We start from the raw sequence: 26,894 nt of genomic DNA, 5'->3' as shown, positions 1-26,894 counted from the left end.
TGGATCCACTCGTTACACATGATTGAATTTCTATAAATTAAAGCCTATGCTATGGACGAACGAAAAGAATATAAACCTCATAAATGTGGAAACTCATTACCATTGACGGTCAAAAGTTCGCGATACAAATATTTGAAGATACGTGTTATTTGTTGGAGATCCTTATAAAACACAATCGTGAGTTAATATCACAGTACATATCTTATGACTGAATTTATGTTTCACATTAAACGTTGAAGAAAACCACGAAATGGTGAACAAGGCGAAATGCCCACCCACATAACATTACTTGTCTAACGCTACATTGCAGCACTTCAGCAGACATTGTTTCGCCCCAACGCATATTACTATTCATTTGTTTAATTTTGTACTCAACAGTGCTTCCATCTGTTGGAAATGAAATTCTACTCGTTGCTATCACTCCGCCAAATAAGGGAAAGGAGGTGGTGTGGAAAGAGGGTGGTTACGAGAAGAGAGATAGTGAAATATAAGTTGCTCTGTGCAATTCATGTAAGGAACCTGACATGTCTTACTCCAACAGTAAGTGCAATTTTAGATGCCATAGAAGTTTATCGTATTTAATTATTTTGCCATTGTTAACGATTTGTTATACATAGCCGGTTGCTGATGTCAGATGTGCTTGTTGAGTGTTTACTATGAGAGATCGCATAGGATATTTCTTCCTCTAGATTATATATAGATGAACATTTAATTAGGAAGACAACAGAATTCATTACTTAAAAGCTGTTTCCAAACTCAAAAGCTGCTTTTACCGGGTAAGTTTATTTAAATCATTTTTTACCACGAAACTGACCGTCCCACATGTACTACTGTCAAAATAATGCAAAGCAGTTTGAATCTAACCCATCAGTAGCGGATTGTGTAGTAATAGCTACATTAATGGAGCTGGTGCGTTAACAAGCTATGGAAGCTGTTTAACACTTGTCGTTGTTGCGAAATTAGGTCGGCATTACTCAAATAAAAAGTTTTGAAAGTTGTAAAAATAAGTGTTGAAATGGAATTATGTACATAATATTTTGTTACTTTATTAAAAGTTGTGCATTATGGTTATGCAATGACAACGGCCCAAATGTGAACATTAAACAGTTATTGGTACACTGTGCAGTATGACTTTGTAGAAAAAAAATTGTCTTTCGTTTTACAGAATATATTTTTGCATCCCTTCCGAGAACTCAAAGGGGCCAACCAATTGTTCTGGGAGGAGATCCAAAGGGAAAAAATTTTCTTTACACCAATGGAAATAGTGTTATAATAAGAAATATAGAGGTATGTAGAAATTTGAATAATACAAATGTTCTCTTAATAAGTTTTATTTTGGAGGTTCAGAATTATCACATAAATGGACAGAAGAACACAAAGTGTGCACTATTGGTGTATCGTATTTGTTCCATCATTTTTTTCTCATGATTAAAAACATTTCAACATATACTGCTTTGTTGTCTTAATGACTTATTAGCTAATGTTTTGGTAGGAAAGTAACATAACAAAGTAGGTTATAATCTTCCTGTCAGTTCAAGAATATTGAAATATTTAACTGTATATTTTTCATCATGATTAGCTACAGATCAAATTGAATTCATGATCAGTATAATATTTCCAGGGTACCAACCCTACAGTGGGAAATTTGTCATTTTTCATTGCTGTAGTTCAGTATGTGGAAGCTTTAACATTAATCGATGGAAAATTCAGGATGTAACAACATTATGAAAGGGATAGTTGCTCCTCACCATATAGTGGAGATGCTGAGTCGCTGATAAGTAGTTCATAGTGTGGCTTCAGCTGCCAGAGACTGTAGTGTGTGTGTGTGTGTGTGTGTGTGTGTGTGTGTGTGTGTGTGTGTGTGTGTGTGTGTGTGTGTGGGGTCTATTTTTGACAAAGGCGTCGTTGGCTGGAAGCTTATTTTGTAACAGTCTTTCGTATTGTGCCTGTCAGTGACTCACCATCTCCGCTATATAGTGAGTAGCAACTATCCTTTTCATAATATTGTTACATAGGTTTAACATTATTTAAATAATAATTTCTTTGACTTATTAGTTATCTGCATTGTTATTGTACAATATATCTATGTTCAAGGTAATTCTGGTTCTTTATTGTGGTAATTCCCCCAAATATTGCATGCGTATGAGGCAGAAATGGGAGCTAAAGTTTAAGGGCAAACCACGTCATGCTTGCTTGCCGTATAGAACAGATAGTGGCATTGCATCAACATATCAGAGGCAGCCATGAGAGGATAGTAGAGGAGTCATTCAATGGCGGTATGTTAACCAAATGAAGGGAAAGAAAAATTGCTCAGAAATATCTTGATTCACTTTTTGTGTTCAAATTGACATTTTAGACATCAATATAATTGATACATTACCACATAGTTGCTGCTGCTGCTGTTTTATGTTTTCACCTGAAATATAAAATATTGGTTGTGGTGACAAACAGATTGATAGGCACTTTGAGATCTAAGATTCAAGTGTAAAATATTGTGTGTGTGTGTGTGTGTGTGTGTGTGTGTGTGTGTGTGTGTGTGTGTGTCTTTGTTTGTTTTGGAACTGGGGGGGGGGGGGGGGTTTCACTTGGGATTCGACATCCAACATCTTCACTGTTTCAGGATGGACATGGGAAAATTTCATATATTTAATACCATGTTTTCATTTGTTTTAGAATCCTGCAATTTCGGACATTTATACTGAACACTCCTGCACTACGAATGTCGCCAAATATTCTCCCAGTGGATTTTACATAGCATCAGGAGGTATGAAAATCCTTAATATCATAGAGATTTTGTTATTTTTATCTCTAATTTTATGTAATTTTCTGTTTGCTCTGGGAAACAATGCAGAGGCAACCTTTCACTGTAAAGCACTATTCTCATTTAGCATAAAGGATTGTTTAGCTTTGTTCCCATGAACTAGTTGCTGTTTCAGTATCAATACATTACTAACAACATTTAATACATGCCTGCAAGAGCACAAGCAGTAACAATTCAAATCAGAAGCAATGAATAAATATGATAGCAGAGAGTAAACAAGAGTCAGCAGTAACACTGCAGTGCATAATGACATCACTTCTTTATCACATTTCAGTACTCCCACCCCCTCCAATTTCTTACTGTATTTTCCATTGAAATGGACATGTAGTCCACATCATATAAAGACAGCTGGAGGAGCAGGCAGTTCTCCCAAGTTTGCTGTAGATTCATTAGGCACTTTGTCCGGCATATGTTGTGGGTTGTCAGTAATGATGGATGGAGGGGTGGGTGATTCTGCCAAGTTTGTCATAGATTCATTAGAAGTTTTGTTCATTGACTGCTGTGGCTTGTCTGGTTTGCAGGTAACACCATAGGAGGTGTAGAAAGCAGGTTTAAGGGGATCAATGGAAATTGTAGTTGAGGCATGGTAACATTGACCTTAAATATATTCTCATCTCAATGAAGGACTGTGAAGAGTACGTCATGGTGGCTTGTGCACAGCATCATGTCTAACAAAAACCTAGTTTCATTTACAAAGATCAGCAAAAATGAAAAGGCGGCAGGTATGCTACTCTCAATGTGACTGGACATAGTTGGCGAATGTGCGAACATAATTTTCGAACAGAGTCTGATGCCTCAGTCAGGTCATTAGGCACCTCGCCAAATAATTAATGAGGCAATCAAATTGGTTGACTATAAAACAGTTCTGTTGCTGTGGTGTGAAGATCTTCCTTGATGGAAGTACATGTACCTAGTAGGACAATTTGTAGTGTTTCTGTCCAATATTGTGGTTCAAGGCATCGTAAAAATACTTTTAATTGGCAGTTTAAATGTCCAACTAAGCCATTTGCTGCTGATTGATAAGCTGCAGTTCAGATACATTTCATGCCCAATAAAAATAACACAGTGAGCTATTTGAAAAAAAAACATGAGTCAAACTGCCTGCAGTGGTTGGTGGTGGTAGGGAGAGGCTCTCTCAAAAAAGTGATCCATCTGTGAAAGGATGTGGTTGCATGAACCATAGGAAAAATTTCTGGCCAGTGAATAAAGCAGTCAGTGGCAGTTAGACAGTAGATGTGTCCTTCAGACGGCAGAAATGATCCAACAATGTCTCTGCGCAGATGTTTGAATTGTTGGTTGAACGGAATGAAAGTGTCAAAGAGGTGCACTGATGTGTGACGAGGGATCTAATTACGTCGAGAGACTGTACACTGGTGCACAAAAGTTTTGCAGTCCGTGTCCAAGTTTGACCATACACTAACTTGTTAACAAGCGTTGTCATACTCTGGACTTCAGGATGGGGAAAATTATGCAGTGACGAGATTGCCTGCTGTTGAAAGTTCATTGTCACAGACCTGCGTGCATTTGATATAGAATCATCATGATACGACATCACATTTGAATGAGGTATCTGGAGGTGATGAAGACGTAATAAGATGGGTTTACAACTAAGTCTTGCAGCTTGCTGTTGTGTTGCACAAGGCAGGTGCTTTGTAGTCCTCATTGCCTGTAACTGCATCTGCACAGGACAGGACATATGCTGATGTAATCAGTTCCCCATTGACATGGGCGATATGTGTCATATTGTGATTATGTAGCCCAAGTGCCATTGTTGACATAATGATATTTTCTTTGGTCTCTGACGAAAGCATAAATTAACAGCTTGTAATCAGTGACAGGTGTAAATTGTTGGCTTTCAGACATTTGGCAAAATTTCTGTGTGGAAGCATAAGGTGCATATAACTCAGTTGCATGTTGATCAGCTCTGCTGCAGTTTGAAGTATCTTCTGACTAAAGAATGCCAAGGGCTGACAGTGCTATATATTTGTTTTTTAATACAGCACCTATTGCAGCTGCAATCCATCAACTATTGAAGTGAGACACTTGTGCATTAGGGTATCCTATAAGTGCAACCTCAGTGATATGTCTACACATTAAAGGCAGTTATTGCTTCATGAGTCTACTGTCATTTGCAGCTTGGTTTCAGAGTACCTCTCAAAAAGTCATTCAGGGGAGCTTGCCAGCAGTGCATGGTTATTCACAGAACGGTGATAAAAGTTAGCAAGCTCAAGAAATCTAAGCAACTCACAGGCTGTGGGTTAAGATGTTAGTGACTTCCACTCTTTCTCTCCTGTGGCACCTGAATTGAGTGTTAACGGTCTGCCTCAGTAACTGAACTTTGGATGCTCCAAACATGCACTTTGATGGATTGAGGAATAATTCATGTGGACAGAGGTGAGTGAATACTTGCTATTATGTGTTCCAGATGTTCTGTTTTGGTGCTAGACATCACCAAAACATTGCAGTATAGATATAGCAGGAGTTGAGGTTGTGTGTGACTTCACCCATAAAACACAGCAAAGTTTTGCAGCATTGCATTATCCAAAAGGCGTCATAGTAAACTCAATAGGCTGAGTGGAGTGCAGTCAGCAGTCTTGGATATGTCTTCTGGAGCAATGGGTATTTGGTGGAAAGCATGTTCCAAATCTTTTCTTGAGAAGGCAATTTATTGTGGTTACTGAATGAGAAATTTTCAACATATGGAACAGGATACCAATCTTGAATTGTTCGGGTATTAAGTTGCCAGTTATCATTGCTTGGGTGCCATCCTTTGGTTGTCTTTGGAACTAGCTGCTGTTTCAAAGATAACAGATCCCTTGGGTGAGCATAAGAGAAAATTCTTGTGTTGCTATCTTCAGTTTTTTTTTTTCGATCAAGTATGAACTGATGGTCCTGGAATTGTGAGAATATAATATATTTTTGAGTGTTGTACAGATCTTAATGTGGGTATATGTCGAATGATCTACGGGAACTGTTTGAGGAGATCTAAATATAGAGAATCATGCTTACAGTAATGTTGTCTGCACAGCTTAAATGTCTACAGGTAGCAAATTAATGGTTGTATCAAAAAGGCGGCAGTGGTAAAGGACCAGTAGCAGGCTGTAAAATGAAATCTGCACCAAGGGTGGGTATATTATATCTGCCACAATGAATTACCACACAAATTCACAACAAAAGGTTAAGTTCAGTGAATGTGTCACATGACAACATGTATTGATTTTGGAACCACTGGAAGTATAGAGACAAGTCATCATAGCTACAGCGAAGTAGTCGAAAAGGATGGTGCATAAATACATGAGCACCTACGGCCCCTAGAAACTACAGTTTTGTACAGTGGTCAGTGACACAGTCAATGACTGCTGTGAGGAAAGCCATATCAGTCATTATTGACTTCCCTGGCCCTAATGGGAAACACTGAAGCTCAAATAGTCATAGGTACGGAAAGCTGGCTAAAGCCGAAATTTTTTCAAACAACATAACAGTGTTCAGAAAGGATAGATTAAATACAGTTGGTGGTGGAGTATTTATTGCTATCAGAAGTAGTTTACCTTCTAGTGAAATTGAAGTAGATGGTTCCTGTGAAATAGTAAGGGTAGAAGTTGACAATCAAACTATACTATTAAGCTGCTGAACAGTTCAATGAAAACTTGAGTCCCATTTCAAATAGGTATCCAACTCATACAATTACATTTGGTGGTGAATTCAATCTACCCTCAATGTGCTGAAAAAATTGTGTGTTTAAAGCCAGTGGCAGGCATAAAATGTCATCCGAAATTGTGCTGAATGCTTTCTTAGAAAATTATTTTGAACAATTAGTTCATGAGCCCACATGAAGTGAAGTGTAAATGGTTGTGAAAGCATACTTGACCTCTTAGCAACAAATAATAATGGACAAATATCATGACGGATACAGGGATTAGCGACCACAAGGCAGTTGCTGCTAGGCTGAATGCCGTAACACACAACCATCAAAAAGAAATGCAAAGTACATCTAATTAAAAAGCTGATAAAAATTCTCTTAATGCCTTTTTAAGAGACAGTGTCCACTCCTTCCAATCTGATCACGTAAGTGTAGAAAAGATGTGGAATGATTTCAAAGAGGTATTTTCAGTGACAATTGAGAGATTTATACTAGATAAATTAGTAAGTGATGGTACACAAAATGGGCCAGATTGTTGTTGCAGAAGCAATGAAAAAAGCATGCCAAATTTAAAAGGACACAAAATCCCTAAGATTGGCAAAGTTTTGCAGAAGTTAGAAATATAGTGCGTACTTCAATGTGAGATGCTTTTAATAATTTCTCCAATGAAACACTGTCTCGGAATCTGGCAGAAAACCCAAAGAGATTCTGGTCATACATAAAGCAGACCAATGGTAAGACGCAATCAATACCTCCACTGCACGACAACAATGGTGAAGTCACTGACGACAGTGCCACTAAAGCAGAGTTATTAAACACTGTTTTCCGAAACACCTTCATCAAAGAAGACGAAATAAGCATTCCCGAATTCCAATCGAGAACAACTGCCAAGATGAGAAAGATAGACATATATATCCTTGGTGTAGCAAAGCAGCTTAAATCACTTATTAGAGGCAAGGCCTCCAGTCCAGATTGTACACCAGTCAGGTTCCTTTCAGCGTATGCTGATACAATAGCTCCATATTTAGCAATTATATACAACCTCTCACTCATAGAAAGATCCATACCCAAAGACTGGAAAATTGCTCAAGTCACACTAATACCCAAAAAGGGAAATAGGAGTGATCTGCTGAATTACAGGCCCGTATAACTAACTTCGATTTGCAGGAGGCTTTTGGAACATATACTGTACTCGAACATTATGAATTACCTTGAAGGAAATGATTTATTGATACATAGTCAGCACCGATTCAGAAAATATCGTTCTTGTGAAACACAACTAGCCCTTCATACTCATAAAATAATGAGTGCTATTGACGAGGCATGTCAAATTGATTCCATACTATATTTACAGAAGGCTTTCAACACCATTCCTCACAAGCATCTTCTAACCAAACTATGTGCCTATGTAATGTCACCTCAGTTGTGTGACTCAATTCGTGATTTCCTGTCAGAAAGGTCACAGTTCGTGGTAATAGATCGAAAGCAAAGTAGAAGTAATATACAGTGTTCCCCAAAGAAGTGTTAAGGCCCTCTAGTATTCCTAGTCTACATTAATGACATAGGAGACAATCTGAGTAGCCATCTTAGATTGTTTGCAGATGATACTGTCATTTGCCATCTTGTTAAGTCGTCAGATGACCAAAACGAACTGCAAAATGATTTAGATAAGGTATCTGTATGATGCAAAAAGTGGCAGTTGACCCTGGATAGAGAAAAGTGTAAAGTTATTCACATGAGTACTGAAAGAAGACAACTAAATTTTGATTTTTGATAAGTCACACAAATCTGAAGGCTGTAAATTCAAGTAAATACTTAGGGATTACAATTACATATAACCTAAATTGGAATGATCACTTAGATAATGTTGTGGGTAGAGTAAACTAAAGACTGCGATTCATTGGCAGAACACTCAGAAGGTGCAACAGGTCTACTAAAGATGCTGCTTACACCACACTTGTCCGCCCTATCCTGGAGCATTGCTATGCAGTGTGGGATCCGCGTCAGGTGGTACTGACGGATGACAAAGAAAAAGTTCAAAGAAGGGCAGCTCATTTTGTATTATTGTGAAATAGGGGAGATAGTGCCACAGACATGATATGTGAATTGGAGTGGCAATCATTAAAACAAAGGCATTTCTCCATTCGACAGGATCTTCTCATGAAATTTCAATCCCCAGTTTTCTCCTCCGATTGTGAAAACATTATGTTGGCACCCACCTGCATAGGGAGAAATGATCATCAAGATAAAATAAGAGAAATCAGGGCTCGCACAGAAAAATTTATGTGCTCGTTTTTCCCGTGCGCAGTTGGAGAGAAGAACGGTAGAGAGACAGCTTGGAGATGGTTCATTGAACCCTCTGCCAGGCACTTTATTGTGAATAGATGTACGTATGTCCCAGCTGACACAAGGAATGGCATTTTCAAACTTCAGAGCCAAATTGTCTGTGGTACCATCACATCTTTTTAGTTGATGGGGAATAGCGGCATTTCCTCATTGAGCGTTGGTGCTGCAGCGGTTAATGGAATGTTGTGTTTGAAGAGCAGCAATCTTATGGTTGTCTCGGTGCTCTGTGCTTGTAATGAGGCCAAGGAATTGTGTGATTGTGGGTATATGGCTGCAACACCTATGGGTGGATGCATCTCGATAATACGGTCTGCTTTTCGTCTTTGTGTCAGGGTTGTTGCCACATACAGTAAGTATTTTCCCTGTGAGAGATGGTAGGTGCAACAGCTAATTGTTTTGTAGAATATCTTCATAAACAGCATTTCTCGCCAGGGTCCATAGGCAACACAGAAATTGCGAAGGGCTGTGATCACCTGACTAAGTGTGGAGTATCTTTTCTAATTTTTTGACTTCAGGTTGACACAAGTAACTGCCTGGAGCCTTTTTAATGGCAGTGTATTTATTAGCACCTGGAGGTGAGGCCAAAATATCCTGGACGTATGTTGTCATGTCATTAACAGCCTTGACATTGTAACTATACTTGCTTCATTGGAAGTTATGTGGGCTAACAAAAATGGGCTTTCGGATTATGCAGATCATAGAATAGGATTTTCTTGCTGGAATGGTGGTTGTTTGACTTATATGTCTTGTGGCTGAATTCACAGTCACATCGACAGTCGGCATTAGATAGTTAACATTCAGTGCATGCAGGATGTGCATCACAGTTGATGCAGTTTTTTCGTATGTAGTTTGTTATGGAGCACAGCTGCTGCTCACCAAAAATGTTGCGATTTTAGTATAACTATTTTATTTGCAACATTTACATGTGCACATAAGAGTGCAAACAGTTCTAGAAAAAACAAGTGAACATTAAAAGCAATGATTAAAAATAAGGTCAGAGAGTAAAAAGGAGTTGGCAATAACATTGCAGTGAATAATGACATTCTTATTTAATTCCACTGAGACGACAAAAGTCATGGGATACTTCCTGATATCATGTCTGACTTCTGAACAAGTCCTTGGAAGTCTCTTGTCAAGTCCTTGCAAGGTCCTTGCTGAAATATTCAGCCATGCTGCCTCTATAGCTACCTATAATTGCGAGATTACCAGAGCAGGATTTTGTGCACAAACTGATCTCTTGGTTATGTCCAATAAATGTTCGATGGGATTCAGGTTTGGTGATGTGGATGTCCAGATCGTTTGCTTGAAATGTCCAGAATGTTTTTCAGACCAATTGTGGACTGATGACATGGTGCATACATCCATAAAAGTTCCATTGTTGTTTGTCAACGTGAAGTCCATCAATGGCGGAAAATGGCCTGCAAGTAGCCGAACATAACCATTTCCAATCAATGATCAGTTCACTTGGACCAAAGGACCCAGTCCATTCCATGTAAACACAGCCCACACCATTATGGAGCTACCATCAGCTTATACAGTGCCTTTTTGACAAGATGGGTCTGCACTACACTCGAGCCCTACCATCAGCTCTTACCAACTGAAACCATTACTCATCTGGCCAGACCTCAATTTTCATTCATCTATGGTCCAACTGATGTGGTCAGAGCCCAGGAGAGGTGTTTCAGGTGACATCGTGCTGTTAGCAAAGGCACTCGTGTCTGTCGTCTGCTGCCGTAGCCCGTCAGTGCAGTATTTGGCTGCACTGTTATAATGGATATGTTCGTTGTACATCTTACATTGATGTCTGTGGTTATTTCATGCAGTGTTGCTTATCTGCTAGCACCGACAACTCTTTGCAAACGTTACTGCTCCCAGTGCCTTGAGGTAATGCTTGAAATTTGGTATTCTCGGCACGTTCTTGATGCTGTGGCTCTTGGGATACTGAATTCTCTAACAATTTCCAAAATTCCTGTCGTGCGGCCATAATCACATTGGAAACTTTTCACATGAATCACCTGAGTACAAATGACAGCTCTGTCGTTGCAGCACTCTTGTATACATGGTACTACTACAATCTGTGTATGTGCATATCACTATCTCATGTCTTTTGTCACCTCAGTGTATAGCCATGTTGGCATAGAACTGGTGCAGATGATACTTCCTTGATTATCACAGTGTATTTCGGCATCTCTAACATGTGACCCTTGGTATCCCTTCACAATCATTTCTCGAATGTTGTGTAACCTCATAATTATATATCTCAGAGTGTTTCAGCAAGTCTGCAGATTCACAGGTTACTTACTCATTACATGAATACTACTTCCACATTATTAAACCGCATGTCTATGCTATTGAAGCAACTTTTCAGTGTGCAGTTGCAATCACAGTACCATCACACCACACTTAGCATTGCTGTGATTTGAACCCAAGAACGATGATGTCTTGATTAGTAGTCAAAGACACTGTACTAGACAACAGGTCCTGCACAGTAATAAGGCATTTTATATTCAGCATAGCAGTGAGCAATAGCCAGTGAGCAGAGATGGTCAACGCAGTGGGAGTGTTGGTCCCTGTAATGTGCTCTGCGAATGGAAGATCGCAGAGAACCGAGGCTTGAAACGTGGGAACCAAGCAAAAACTTGCTTGCTAATCGTTTTGGACAGAATTACTGTCTGACATATCAGAAAGTGAAATAAATTATGACTGAACTTTTATTACACTTCTTTTAACATACAGACAAAGAAGATTGCCAAAATTTAGAGAACTGCTGTAGCAAACTGCTGAAGCTTATAGTGTTTCAATATAGTGTTTCAGCTTGTGCATATTCTGAGACACAGAATTCTGATAGTGGCTATGTTTATTGTTACTTTAACATTCAGCTTGGACTAAGAGACATGGCTGTTTGAATTCATTTCATGTAACCACTATATTTGATTTTCTTTGTGATGCTCTGAAAATTGATGTATCGTGCTTATTACATGGAACATTTATTTATTTACTTATTTAATCATTTACTTTTTTTATTAATGGCTGTTATTTAAATAGTTTTGCTGCCAGGAAACTAAAGCAGACTGTAACTTTTTATTGTGTATACCTGTTCTTTACAATTTCATTTAGTAACTATTTTCAGAGATAATAGTTTCCAGCTAATTTATTATTTACGAAGATAACTCTACTTATTAACTAAAATTATCGACTTGCTAACTTTTTACTAATTACTGATGAAATCTCAATTCTTTCTTCACCGCACTTTACTTCAAAATATATATAACACGAGGTTTACAGCTTCCCTGGCACTAGCATAGTGTTTCTGGAATCCAGAAAGCCATGAAGAGGTGAAATAGTTTTTACCACCACACTGCCCAGGTATGGGAGTGCCTCATGTCAGTGTCTGAAAAAACAGCTAGTGGCTGTAAGTACCAACCGGTAATGAAATTATCAGTTGCATTACTAGCCAGTAGATGCTAACTGGGGTAGTTCAGCCAAATAATACAAGCCTTTTTATTCAACGCTGCCTCAGTGACTTGCACACTGATGATGAAATTATGGAGGACAACACGCCAGCATACAATTGTCAGGAACCTCAATACAATTGGTCTAGGATAGCATGCACACTTTCCTCCTAGCTTACAGCACCTGAGGTCTTTGTCAACTGATGTGAAGTCCACGGTGCCCATGGTGTGGATGCAAAACCAAACAACCCTCTATGCCCAACACCAGTGCATCCTTCCCCATCTTGATCTCGATGTCATAGCCCACTGAGGATACGAAGTAGTTCAAATCTGGTAATATCAGCATTTCTTTAAAAGTTTCCACTGTCTGCAACACATTCTCTCTCTACCACTTTGTGAAACACTTCCTCTGAGTGTGAAATAGCCTCTGTGACTCCAGTATGGACATACACTGCAACAGTGGTGAGTGTCAAGTCTTCCAATGTACTTTGCTTACTGTGTCACTGTATTGCGGCATATTCCAAATGACAGACATGGGGTCCACAGAAACCTTGTCACTTCACCACATTCAGCTCAACATATACAGGGTGTTACAGATAGGTACGGCCAAAATTTCAGGAAACATTCCTCACACACAAATAAAGAAAAGATGTTATGTGGACATGTGTCCGGAAACGCTTAATTTCCATGTTAGAGCTAATTTTAGTTTCGTCAGTATGTACTGTACTTCCTCAATTCACCTCCAGTTGGCCCAATTGAAGGAAGGTAATGTTGACTTCGGTGCTTGTGTTGAGATGCGACTCATTGCTCTACGGTACTAGCATCAAGCACATCAGTACGTAGCGTCAACAGGTTAGTTTTCATCACGATCGTGATTTTGCAGTCAGTGCAATGTTTACAAATGCGGAGTTGGCAGATGCCCATTTGATGTATGGATTAGCACGGGGCAATAGCCGTGGCGCGGTACGTTTGTATCGAGACAGATTTCCAGAACGAAGGTGTCCCGACAGGAAGACATTCGAAGCAATTGATCGGCGTCTTAGGGAGCGCGGAACATTCCAGCCTATGACTCGCGACTGGGGAAGACCTAGAACGACGAGGACACCTGTAATGGAAGAGGCAATTCTTCGTGCAGTTGACGATAACCCTAATGTCAGCATCAGAGAAGTTGCTACTGTACAAGGTAACGTTGACCACGTCACTGTATGGAGAGTGCTACGGAAGAACCAGTTGTTTCCGTACCATCTACAGTGCGTACAGGCACTATCAGCAGCTGATTGGCCACCACGGGTACACTTCTGCGAATGGTTCATCCAACAAGGTGTCAATCCTCATTTCAGTGCAAATGTTCTCTTTACGGATGAGGTTTCATTCCAACGTGATCAAATTGTAAATTTTCACAATCAACATGTGTGGGCTGACGAGAATCCGCACGCAATTGTGCAATCACGTCATAAACACAGATTTTCTGTGAACGTTTGGCCAGGCATTGTTGGTGATGTCTTGATTGGGCCCCATGTTCTTCCACCTACGCTCAATGGAGCACATTATCATGATTTCAGACGGGATACTTTACCTGTGCTGCTAGAACATGTGCCTTTACAAGTACGACACAACATGTGTTTCATGCACGATGGAGCTCCTGCACATTTCAGTCGAAGTGTTCGTACGCTTCTCAACAACAGATTCCGTGATGGATGGGTTGGTAGAGGCGGACCAATTCCATGGCCTCCACGCTCTCCTGACCTCAACCCTCTTGACTTTCATTTATGGGGGCAATTGAAAGCTCTTGTCTATGCAACCCCGGTACCAAATGTAGAGACTCTTTGTGCTCGTATTGTGGACGGCTATGATACAATACGTCGTTCTCCAGGGCTGCATCAGCGCATCAGGGATCCCATGCGACGGAGGGTGGATGCATGTATCCTCGCTAACGGAGGACATTTTGAACATTTCCTGTAACAAAGTGTTTGAAGTCACGCTGGTACGTTCTGTTGCTGTGTGTTTACATTCCATGATTAATGTGATTTGAAGAGAAGTAATAAAATGAGCTCTAACATGGAAAGTAAGCGTTTCCGGACACATGTCCACATAACATATTTTCTTTCTTTGTGTGTGAGGAATGTTTCCTGAAAGTTTGGCCGTACCTTTTTGTAACACCCTGTATACCCTGCAATCTTTGCTTGTATTTAGTTGCATAATTAATTCCTTATAGTGAATTTATATTACTCCGCTCTTGTCTGTGAAGTTAATCTCCAGTTGTCTCTTGGATACCTTTTTGGTTAGTTTATTTAACTTGTGCTGTATCTGGTTCATCATTATGATGTGTGCTGTCTCATCCCCTGTTCCAGCTGTTTCATCTATTGTGGTGGCACTGAAATAAATACAGTGTCAAACAGTATGGTCCAGTGTTCCTGTTTCTCGGCATACTATTACTATTAAGTTCATATCCTGTTTTGTTGAGGTATGTGGAGTAAGAAAATTTATTATACTCTTTGAGGAAGGATTGTACTTCATCTGAAATCTTTCCTTCACACTATGAAAGAACTCGGAGCTTTGTCATCCTGTTGGTTCTTCATGCCAACCCTTCTTCCGTTCTTGCATTATACATCATTTCTTCCTTGGATTTTGCTCTTTGTCTTAATATGTCGGTTGCTTTTTCTGTGTCCTTCCTCATGACTAGTGTTGGGCTCACTTCTTTCTAATTACTAGATCTGAGTGACATAGTCTTAATATCGTGAAAAAAATCTTATATGGAAGTGGTCCTGTATCCACATATAAATCTCAGTAACATGCTCCTCTGTACTCTGCATAGAGCTAGTTAAAAGTTAGTCAGTTGTGCCATATTACCCACACATTTGCAGTGTAACGTACTATGGAAACAAGTTCAGTTTTATGATACAATCTAATGATATCTAGAGGTAGATGAACTTATTTTTGCTGATCATTGGGATTTTGTTCATTAGATTAAGAACTTGTGAGCAGAAAATTTATATACATTTATGAAAATTTTGCTTCGCGTTAACGTACATCTGATAGTACCTTTGAACAACATACGTCTTGGTCAGAGAATTATTTATTCTAATTTTTGGTTGTCATGATATTTTCCCTTTGTGGACCATATTGTTTTATGTGTAGCTTTTTAATGTTTGGTCGAAGCAGTGCCTTAATATATTGACTATTTGTTTCTAGTTCTGCCCTAGTAATACCTGTTACTACTATCATCAAGTCACTGGAGTATACATGTGCCCTTCTAGTAGGGATAGTTACTTATTTTCTGTAATAAAGTTTCCAAGTCAGTATCCCAGAACTCCAGTCCAAATCTGTGGACGTCTCTTTGCTACGTATTTTTCCATTACGTAGTCGTGGTGGGGGAAGGGGGAAGGTGCAGATATGACCTGATTCTAGGACCTTGAAGAGTCTCATTGAGATATGTGGATACAGATCCTAGATGGTCATTCTGTTATTGGAATCTCTGTTGCCATTTCTTTAAGGTTTCATTTTTTATCTATGTTTAAAAGTGACTTCAGTCATGTACTGTGGAGATGATATCTTTAAATCTTCTTCACCTTTTTCACTATTTCAGCTTCTTTTTTATTACTCCATATTGCGATTCCACATGTATTAAACAATAAAGGAAGTCTTGGTCTTAAGCTTTGCAGTGCACGGTATTAAGACCTTAGGAGGAAAATATTAAAAAGTTTATATTGCTGACTGAATGTGCTGAGGTAAAGGCACGCTATATTTTCATGTGGGTAGAACATAGTTCAAACTCCTATGTGGCTTACCAGCTTTTTTGTGATTTTGCTTAAATTGCTCAAGGCAGTTCCCATCATTGGCCCATGCAATGTTATATTCAGGCTCTAATGACTTCATCGATGGGATGTTGAATCCTAATATACCTTCCTTGTCAGCTGTACTTTGGGTAAGACAAGTGACTAACTACATTTTATCTTTGTCTGTTTGAAATTTAGATCAGTCGGGTAAAATTAGAATCTGGGACACAGTTAACAAGGAACATTTACTGAAAAATGAGTTCCAACCATTTGGCGGACCCATTAAAGATATTTCATGGTCTCCTGACAACCAACGCATTGTTGTTGTTGGAGAAGGAAGGGAAAGGTAACATACACATTATCTTGTACTAATAGTTTTATTTGCTATGAGGACCTACAATATTAGTATTTTATATGTTAACAGTTTTTTCTAATTCCATTGACTGTGTGTTCAGTTTTTGTATATTTTCACTATTTACGCTAAATGGATATTATCAGCAAGAATACAGGGTATTATTAACAGGTAGCTTTTATGGGAATTTGCTTCTATTGCATTTGAAGACTGCAGTTTATGGTTTAGGCCAGAGGAGACAAAATTATTCTCTCCTACAAGTAACAAGCTTAAGAAGTAGTGCTGTAGTTGTGCATCAGTTTTTATTGTTCATACTTGATTAGTTGTATAGAACTCTTAATTTATATTTTATGTTTTAAATTTGTAAGTGCACAGACAATAAACCAGAGAGATACGAACATTAGTGAAGGTAAAATCCAACTGCAGTACTGTAATATATTTAATTTTAGGTGTATTTCATAGTTTCTGCAATTACACAGTAAAACTGATGTTTGTTGTGAGAATATTTACAAAGCATTTGCTTTTATAACTGACTTATATTTTAACAATGAGTATACACTCTGAGCAACTGAATTCAACTCACCTACCTAGTAGTGTCTATTTCCCCCTTTCGCCTTAAAGACAACAGAAATTTTATGTGGCATTGGGGCATGGACTCTGTGTAAAATCTAAAGTGTTTTCAGATTGGGACTGTTTAACCACAGCCGTTAACACACAAAAACTGCTTTGAACTAGATTTCAGCACTTGATATTGTCCAAGATGTTCTCAGTAGGATAAAATTCAAGTGACATGGAGGGCCACAAAAGAACTCCCATGTCTACATGTGCATCTATATGTATACTATAAGTGTAGCTGTTATACTGAATCAAATGTGTTTGATATCACGAAATACAGCATCTACCTGGTTGCCTTGATTCAAAGCTTTCAGTATGTCATGTGAGAAAAATAAGAGTTGGGTTTCACGTGATCAATGTTTTCGAAATCCATGCTGGTTGGCATTGAGGAAGTCATTCTGTTCAAGATAGCTCATTATGTTTGAGCTCAGAATATGTTCTAAGATTCAAGATGTCCATGGAGCTTTCCTAAAAATTTGCTGACTCAGTTTGGAAGAGATCAGCAGGTGCGTTGAGTGGTTTCTGTTTCCACAGAAATGGATATAGCAGACATGTCATGGGTCCCAGTTCATCTGGAGTAAACATCTCCCACATGAGAATACCTCCACCACCTACCTGGAATGGTGCCCTGTTGACAAGTGGGATGCTTCACTGCATGAGAATTTTTATATACTTGTAGACTGCTGTTGATGTATTTCGCAACTTTATCAGTCCAAGCAGTATTATTCCATGCTTGTGTCCATTCCAGGTGTTCCTACCCCCACATCAATTTTTGTCCTTGTGATGTGTGGTGAACAGAAGTAAAATTATAGGGACATGGCTCCAAATTAAGAATGTGTTTCTGTATGACATGGCTGCTCATCAGTTGTTGTTGCGTAGCATTGAATTTGCGGGATTCACTGAATTGTAACTTGTCTAGTAAGTGCTACAACAGTTAATGGTGACCCTGTCGTAAACATATTTTTGTCCATTGCATTTGATTCCATCTGCGCAGGCTTTGCAGAGCTGAGACACATTTCATCATTTTCTTGGCGACACATGAAAAGATTAGTGTGTGTAGAACCTTGAATTGGAAGTGCCCTGTATGCAAGATTGCCATGATCTCACTGCAGTTGTATGTACTGACGATAGTGCCTACTTTTCACATCCTGTGCCTGAATGCAGGTAAATGGCAAGGACAAGATTTAACAACATCCCAATTACATTATATGATAAACCATTCCATTTGCTTCTGTAAGAAGTTATTTATAATTGGGTTCACAATCTTATAAATTAAAACAAATGTACACTGTTAAAAACTGTTAGTACAACTGGGGATAGCTGAATTTGTTACACGTGCCCACGCGCGCGCGCGCGCCCACACACACACACACACACACACACACACACACACACACACACACACACACACACACACAAAACATTTTAGTATATCACAAGCTGCATTGCTGTAATGCAAGTCATCTGGACGCAGCATACAAATATATTGCTCCAGTTGGTGATAAACAATTGATGCACAGGAATTTGATGGATAAAAGTGGTCATGATAATGTTATACTGAGAATGTGGTTGTAAATTCTGAGTAGTTATCACAGCAATTTTGTACAGTTAAAGTAACTGATGAGCAATACATTATGACCACCTGCTTAATAGCGTGTTGGTCTGCCGTTGAAATGCAATACAGCGGCAACTCTGCATGGCATGGCTTCAACAAGTTCTTGATAGGTTTCCAAATGTATTTGAGAATAGATGTCTACACACAGATCCCATTGTTCCTGTATATTATGGGATGCGGGTTTGTTGGCTCAAAGGAGCTGGCACCTGATTGTGTCCCAGGCGTGTTTCATTGGGTTCAGATCACATGAATTTGGAGGCCAACACATCAACGTGATTTCTCTACAGTGCTCCTCAAACCGCTGTAGCATCCTTGTGGCCTTGTAACATGTACATTCATCCTGCCAGATGATGCCATTGCCATTGGGGAAGACGCTAAGTCTGATAGCTTATCATCTGCAAACCAAACAATGTAAATGCGAATTTCATTGGCGAGTTAATGCATCCATATGAAGAGCTATCAGTGCAGGACACCATACAGATGGTCCTGCAAAATCATACAATGTAAAAACACTGTAACAAGCAAAACGAAAAAAAGAAAAAAAAAGAAAAGAAAAATACTTTCTTTGGCCTCACTTAGTTAGATCAGTTAAAACCCAAAATATGTCCACTTTTTACAGTTTTCAATAAACAAAACACACTGACGATGATATAGAGGTTCCGAAATGTGTTTGGGTAAAAAGCAAAAAAACTAGTGTTTTTTGTATAAAGGCGGAACCTGTATCCTATAATTTAACTACAAACTCGAATAGAAAGACAAAAGCTGCAGATCCAAAAGTGGAATACATATCATCTATATTATCCCACACCCCATCATGCCAAATACGGACTAAACTCCGCCGCATTTGTGACCATCCAGTGCCTACAGCAGTTCCTGGCATCCTTGTAAATGGTAACATCTGATCTGACTGCGTGGTACTTGCTGAATGTTTTGCCTCTCTGTCATACGAAGTTTCTTTTAGTGAATGGGAGCTTCACAGCACTGTGGTAGTGTCTCAAGATACGGCACCTGGACCCAACAAAACCTCCAAACAAATGCTCAAACATCTTCAAGCTGACAGCGTGAAACATATCCTCGGGCTTTCTAATGGTGGCAGGATGGAGAATTTCTCTCACAATGGCAGGAAGGTATTATTATTCCTGTTGAGAAACTGGGAAAGGTCCCACATATTTTAACTTAATCACTGGCCCAAGTCTTTGATAAGTGTGCTGTGTAAGTTATCTCAATGAACGGTCAATTGACATCTTTGTTGGTACCTCGAAGCTGGAGGGCATATATCGCGATTCCAAAGTGGCTTTTGGGTTTTCTTGTCCACCACAGATCACCAGATCTGTCTAGAATCTTCAGTATGAAGCACTATCGTGCATGACCAAAATCTGATTGCAATGCTCTTTGACCTACAGAAGGCGTATGATACCACCTGCAAACATCACATTCTGTGTACAGTGCAGGAATGGGTTTTCCAGGGCAGTTTCCCATTTTCATCCAGAATCCCATATCTCTGTGGATTTTTTTGGCTCCAGATAGGTTCAACTCTTAGCAACCAATATGTACAAGGAACTGTAGTCCCTTAGGGATCGATTCTGAGTGTAACACTGTTTGCTTTTGCCATTGATGGTATCCTAGATGTGGTGGGTCCCACAGTCTCTACAGAACTGTGTGTGAATGATATTTATCTGCACTATGCCTCTACATCACTGTGCACTACTGAGCACCAACTTCACACTTCATGACTGGGCTCTGAATCATGGCTATCAATTTTCTCTTGCAAAATCACGAGTTGTGCATTTTTGCCGACTCCAGACTGTGCATCTGCAACCAGAAGTTTATCTTGGTGAGCAGTTACTTGAAGTCATAGAATCTCCTCAGTTATTAGGTATTTTGCTTGACAAGAAGCTAACTTGGCTGCCTCATGTCTGCCAGCTCTAGGCAACCTGCATGAGGAACCTAAATGTTCTCTGTGGGGCACAGACTGCATAGTTATTCTGAGATTTTACTGAGTGCTGATTTTATCCCACGTGGTCTATGGTTGTGTGGCCTATTGGTGTGCAGCACCATCCGTTCTGAGCTTGCTGGATCCTGTTCACCACACTGGTGTATAGTTGGCAAGGGAGCCTTCCCTACGAGCCCTGTTAACAGCCTCCTCCTGTTGGAAACTGGTGTCCCACCGCTGCGGGTTAGATGACAACAGGTTTGTCAGATGCCTATTCACCCTGTCACTCAACTCTGTTGGACAACTAACAGTTCAGATTGTTTGTGTATTGCCCAAAATTGAGTAGACCAGCTGATATCTGACTCGATACTCTCCTGAAAGCCCTCAGTCTCCTTTTAGTCTGTGTTTGTAGAGCTCCCTCTCGACTCCCCCCCCCCCCCCCCCCTTTCCATGAACTGCACTCAATTTCCAAGGTGCTCATTCCAGCCACGAGGTTGTCACAATTTCCTCTTTTTCCTCAGCTTTAGTTACATATTTAGGCTACTATGTCAAGTGCCTATGATACTAGCGTGCAGCATTCAATGTCGTTGTGGCTGGTGGAGGTGTAAATGATAAACTCAGAAAATTGTACAACATAAGGTTTTGAAGATGTATTTGGGAATAACAGCAACATTGATCATAAATGCAGTTTGTTAATATGTAAGATTTTTGTTCATAGTAAGTGTGTGAGGAGACTTTTTAAAAAATTTAGGGCTAATTCTGTTTTTAATTAAGCTTCTATGACAGTGTCATATTTAAATACTTTTTGGTCATTATAAGGAATGAATAAACAGTTACATTAATGCAACAGTTGTTGATCCTTAGTAACTAGATGACCACCATGAATTAAACACAGATGGCACAAAACCAATTGGAATCTACAAAGGAATAACTTGCATTATATACAAAAGTCTGATGATAAGACAGACAAGGGAGTGATAAAATTTCAACTTTTTATGTGATTGTTTTTAGAGTTTTCAATTTCAAGGAGTAAAAGGTACATTGCACATTCTACTGCCATCAGTGTACATTTTGCATAAAGACCACAAACATAAGAGAAATTAGGGCTCATAAGGAGGTATATAGATAGTATTTTCCCCTCACTTTATTTGCCAGTGGAAAGGAAATGACTGGTAGTGGTTAAAAAAAAAAAAAAAAAAAGGTTCAAATGGCTCTGAGCACTATGGGACTTAACTTCTAAGGTCATCAGTCCCCTAGAACTTAAAACTACTTAAACCTAACTTACCTAAAGACATCACACACATCCATGCCTGAGGCAGGATTCGAACCTGCGACCGTAGCGGTCGCGCGGCTCCAGACTGTAGTGCTGAGAACCGCTCGGCCGGCTGTGGTTCAAGGTACCCCAACCACAGACCATATGGCCATTTACAGAGTATCTCTGCCTCTATAGAATTTGGATAAACAACATGTGCAACGTGGATGATCTTAAATTTTGAGCAACTTGATGAACTAGGCCAATCCTTGCTGGGTACAGATCCTGATATTCCTGAGCTGGTTGTTTGCCAACTCAGCTCCTGCTCATGTACCAGTAACTCACGTACATCTTTCAGTGGTTGCCATTGAGTGTGATGGAAGTGTGTTATGTGTCAAGAAGAATGGTAGTAATCTTGGCTTAACCAACTAGATTACAATGAAGGGAGAATGACAATGTTACAGAAAGGACAGGTGCTACTCACCATATAGCGAAGATGTGGAATCACAGATAGAGACTACAAAAAGACTGTCAAACTGTTTTACAATCTATGGCTCAGCATCTTTGCTGTATAGTGAGTAACAACTATCCGTTTCATAATATTGTCATTACTCTATCCTGGATTATCCATTTTTGAAAGCATGGTAGAATCCTTTAGTTAAAATGCTGATAGATTTTGTTGCTGAACACACACTAGTATACCTTGTTGCATTTCAGTAATAGTAGGGTTGCTCTGGTGAGGCTCTGCCTGAGTAAACTTCCATTTTTGTTGATATCACCGGGATGTTGTGGAGCCTTAAAATTGTTCTCCTACTCTCAATGGACTGGGTGTGCCATTGATTTCTAGGAAATCTGGTAGGAAGAAATCTGAAAGTAGTTCTAATAGGACAGAAACTGCTTATGTGGAAAAAGCTAAAGTCATAAAGGTATACTGAATCTTAAAAATAAGTGAACTTTAGGAATGGGATTTTGTTGGTAGAAATGTTTACTTCTCAATAGGCCACTGGACTTCAAGCAGCAAAGTTTCTTGGAGAATATCCTACAGAAACTTCACGAACTAAGCCGTATGACACCCTGAAGTACAATCTACATTTGCAAAATAAGGGTCTAATCACTTGCAGATGTGATTGGAAACACCTAAAGAGAAATTGAAGGAGGAGTGGTCTCAGGAAGGCATAATTGACATCCATAATGTAATGAAAAATGCAAATGGTGGACAAGTAAAACCAGCTAAGTTTACTCTTATATCCATGGAACATTCATGCCATAGCACATAATGGCTAGATACATTCAGCTTAATATTATGTCTTATATTCTTAAACAATATGGTGCTTTAAATTTCTGCAACATGACCACACAGTGCCGTTGTTAGGAAAATGTGGTAGAATAACCCGTGATGGAAATATTTGCTTATATTGTCATGTAGAAGAAGGTGTAATTAGATGAATGACAAACACTAACTTCACTTATCGAAGGTTTATTCAGCACTTGCACATACAAGAGTGCGGAGCAAACTGCCTCCGGCCAGAACACATACAGTATATATACAGTTACAGGACATTCCAGTACAATGATTCTTGACATTTGTGGATACTTCTAGAATGTACTCGAACCGAATACAGAAATTAAAATGGTACAATCCAGGTGAATTTTGAACTAAAGACCCTTCATTCAACAGTTTAGTATCATAACCACTACACCACTGTACTACTCAGCTTCTTCTGCGACATTGCTCCCTCCTTAGAAAACAGCGTCTTGGTGTTACGTCCTCCTATTCTGGGAACAAGTCATCGGTCCTGTATACTCCGACTTCCGATGACTGATGCACGCCCTGGTGGTGATCTTCTCAGAACTCCTTTTGCCACTATGCTCTTAGTCATCTTTCTGCTTGTTGCCTGCTGCTGGAGCTTCGAATTTACCCTGGGTGGTAGGACCCTTATATGGTTTCATTCAAAGGACATGGACCGTATCTCTGATCTTTCGTCATCTTGTGTTGGGGTCGAAATCTTAAACTTCATAAGTAACATCAGACAACTGTCTTACAACCTTATAAGATGCAAAGTAGCACCTGGGGAGCTTCTCAGAGAGACGAATCTTCCGAACAGGAGTGAAGATCCAGACGAGGTCACCAGGCTGGTACACAACAGGGCAGTGGCTCCCGTCATACCTTTGGCGATCATTTACTTGAGCCTGCAGTGTTGGAAGTCAAGCTAATTGCCAAGCTGGGCAGCTCTGGTTAACACATGGCCGATGTAGTCGTTTTCCATGTCATCAGGATGTAACGGAAACACAGTGTCCATCGCCATAGTTGCCTCATGCCCATGCACCAGGAAAAATGGCATAAATCCTGTGGTGTCTTGTTTGGCGGTGTTGTAGGCAAACGTCACGAAAAGTAGCAGCTTATCCCAGTTGCTGTGCTGAACACTGATGAACATTAATAGCATTTCAGCCAAGGTCTTATTAAGGTGTTCAGTAAGCCTGTTAGCATGTGGATGGTAGGCAGTCGTCATATGACGAGTAATGTTGCACCGACGGTTTATCTCTGTCACAAGATTCAATTGAAAAACATTCCCTTGATCCGTAATTAACGACACTGGGGCACCGTGTTCTAATAAATGTCTTCAATGATGAATTTGGCTACCTTGGATGCTTCGGCTGTTTTCACAGCTTTTATAATGGCATAATGTGTCAGATAACCAGTGCAAACAATAATCTGTCTACTGCCACTAGCAGACGTTGGAAATAGTCTGAGGAGGTGTTTCGGATGGTGGAATTGGTATTCGTCAGCCAGGTAGTTTCTGAGGAACTGCCTTTCTCCTCTAGCAATCTCTACAGTGCGACACAAAGTGACGGACACTCCTAAATAAACCTGGCCAGAAAAATCTGTTGTGTATGTTATCGTATGTCTTAATAAAGCCTAAATGTCCAGCCTGAAGTTTGTCATGGAACTTCTGTAGAACATCTAAGCGCATATGTTTAGGAATCACTGGTAGCCACCTCCTTCCAAATGGATCAAAGTTTTTCTTGCAAAGTAATCCGTAAACTACCTTAAATTTCCATTCACATCCTCTGACTGATTTAAGGCAAGCATAGTTTGAGATATCTTGGTGTCATTCTCCTGCTCAGCAGAGAGATCCTGGAGTGCAGTGAGACAGTCACTATCTTCATCAAAATCTTGATGGTCTTGCACAGGGTTTCTTGAGACACCGTCGGCATCTTGGTGTTTTCTTCCACTTTTGTGCACTATGGTAATGTCATACGCTTGAAGATGTAGTGCCCACCTGGAAAGTTGTCCTGTTGGATCCTTAAGACCTGTCAACCAACGAAGTGAATGATGGTCTGTAAAAACTGTGAATGGCTTTCCATAGAGATACTGTCGAAATTTGCTCATGGCTCAGATCACAGCAAGACATTCTCTTTCTGTAGTTAAGTAGTTTCTCTCTGCTTTTGTAAGTGTCCTAGAAGCATAGGCTATAACCATCTTTTTTCCATCCAAAATATGTACCAGCACAGCACTGATCCCATACCCACTGTCATCTGTGTGTAATTCTGTAGGTGCTGTCTCATCATACAGACCAAGTACAGGGTCAGTTAACAGAGCTTTTCGCAGCACATCGAAAGAATCTTGTTGAGCACCACCCCAGATAAATTTAGCATCAGCTTTTAACAACTCTTGGAGTGGCCTGGCTTTGATACAAAAGTCTTTGATAAAACAACGGTAATAAGAACATAATCCGAGGAAGCTTCTCACATTTCTGATACTTTTAGAAATAGGACCGTTATAGATCTCACCTTCTCTGGGTCAGGCTGCACACCTTCATTTGACACAAGATGTCCAAGTATTTTGATTTCTTTTGCTCCAAAGAGACACTTTCTTGGATTAAGTTTCAGTCCCCCTTGTTGGAGTCACTTAAGAATGGCCCTCAGTCTTGTTATATGTTCATCATATGTCTCTGAGAACACTATAATGTCATCTAAATAACAAAGACAAATTGTCCACTTCAGGTGACGTAGATTACTATCCATCATCTTTTCAAAAGTTGCTGGTGCATTACACAAACTCATACAGGCCCTCAGGGGTGATGAATGCAGTTTTCTCACAATCAGCCTCATCTACTTTGATTTGCCAGTATCCCAAGTACAAGTCCATGGTGAAAAAAACTTAGCCCCCTTCAGACAATCTAGCGAATCATCAGTTCACAGAAGAGGGTAAACGTCCTTTTTAGTTATCTTCTTAAGCTTCCTGTAATCAACACAATCTTCCTGATGAGGACCACTTGTGACGACCATGGGCTCTGCAAAGGCTGAATGATGTCATTCATCATCATTTTCTCTACCTTGTCGCGAATTATTCAACATTCTGTTGCTGACACATGGTATGCTCTCTGGCTTATTGGTTGATGGTCTCCAGTGCTAATCCCTTCACTGTCGATTTGTCTAATTGCTCTTCACTTGTGGATTGAAGCATTCAGAGAACTCTTGAAGAATGGCAAATAGCTTCTTCTGTTGTTCCTTAGTGAGATCTGATGATAGTCGAGCTATAAGATCTTGTCTTGTAGTAGTAGCACTAGTTTTGCCCACAGACTCTGCATGGGAGGTTTCTATGACGCTCAGCTGTTCTTCAGGTAACAGCCCAGTGTTTGCTACGCACATGCATTTTGGAAGGATCTGCGATTCTTGGTGGCAGTTAACTATCCACAATTCACTGAATCTGTTCTTGAATGAGACGTCAGAGGCTGGGAGGACCAAGTTATTCTTCAGTGGCATGCTTCACTTACATTCCACTACAAGATCCATGGGTTGATGCATGGCATGACACGTGACATTTACCTATCTAGCACTTACCGCAGGAATGGTCACTTCATCCAGCACACATAGTCTCCACACACTCGGATGCACATCTTTCTGTCCACAGTATCTCATCTCATCTTGTCTAGCATAATCTTCGAGTGACCACAATCTATAATTGCCTGAGAAGCTTTCAAAAAGTCCCATCCCAGAATGACGTTATGACTACACTCTTTCAAGACGATGAATTCTAAGGGCTGTTTATGGCCACTTATACCCACATGAATGGTACATCTTCCTGTAA

At 39.8% G+C, this 26,894-nt stretch overlaps 2 protein-coding genes across 3 annotated transcripts in view; one reads left to right on the top strand and one right to left on the bottom strand.

Moving 5' to 3' along the window:
- Window positions 1-375, bottom strand: part of LOC126195577 (cyclin-J) — a 55,924-nt gene extending 55,549 nt beyond the window's left edge. Inside the window, exon 1 of one of the 2 annotated variants that reach the window (XM_049934206.1) lies at window positions 77-375. In XM_049934206.1, coding sequence (XP_049790163.1) covers window positions 77-103 — 27 coding nt within the window. In that variant the 5' untranslated portion in view covers window positions 104-375. The remainder of the gene's footprint in view (window positions 1-76) is intronic. The other variant, XM_049934212.1, reaches the window with a different exon arrangement.
- A 14-nt stretch (window positions 376-389) lies between these two features.
- The window catches only part of LOC126195538 (actin-interacting protein 1), a 177,767-nt gene continuing 151,262 nt past the window's right edge, over window positions 390-26,894 (top strand). The window contains exons 1-4 of the mRNA XM_049934165.1: window positions 390-540; window positions 1,166-1,287; window positions 2,674-2,764; window positions 16,234-16,381. Coding sequence (XP_049790122.1) covers window positions 525-540; window positions 1,166-1,287; window positions 2,674-2,764; window positions 16,234-16,381 — 377 coding nt within the window. The 5' untranslated portion in view covers window positions 390-524. The remainder of the gene's footprint in view (window positions 541-1,165; window positions 1,288-2,673; window positions 2,765-16,233; window positions 16,382-26,894) is intronic.

This window comes from Schistocerca nitens, chromosome 1, assembly GCF_023898315.1.
Source record: "Schistocerca nitens isolate TAMUIC-IGC-003100 chromosome 1, iqSchNite1.1, whole genome shotgun sequence".
Classification (NCBI taxonomy): domain Eukaryota; kingdom Metazoa; phylum Arthropoda; class Insecta; order Orthoptera; family Acrididae; genus Schistocerca; species Schistocerca nitens.
This window is presented reverse-complemented; position numbering and strand designations above follow the sequence as displayed.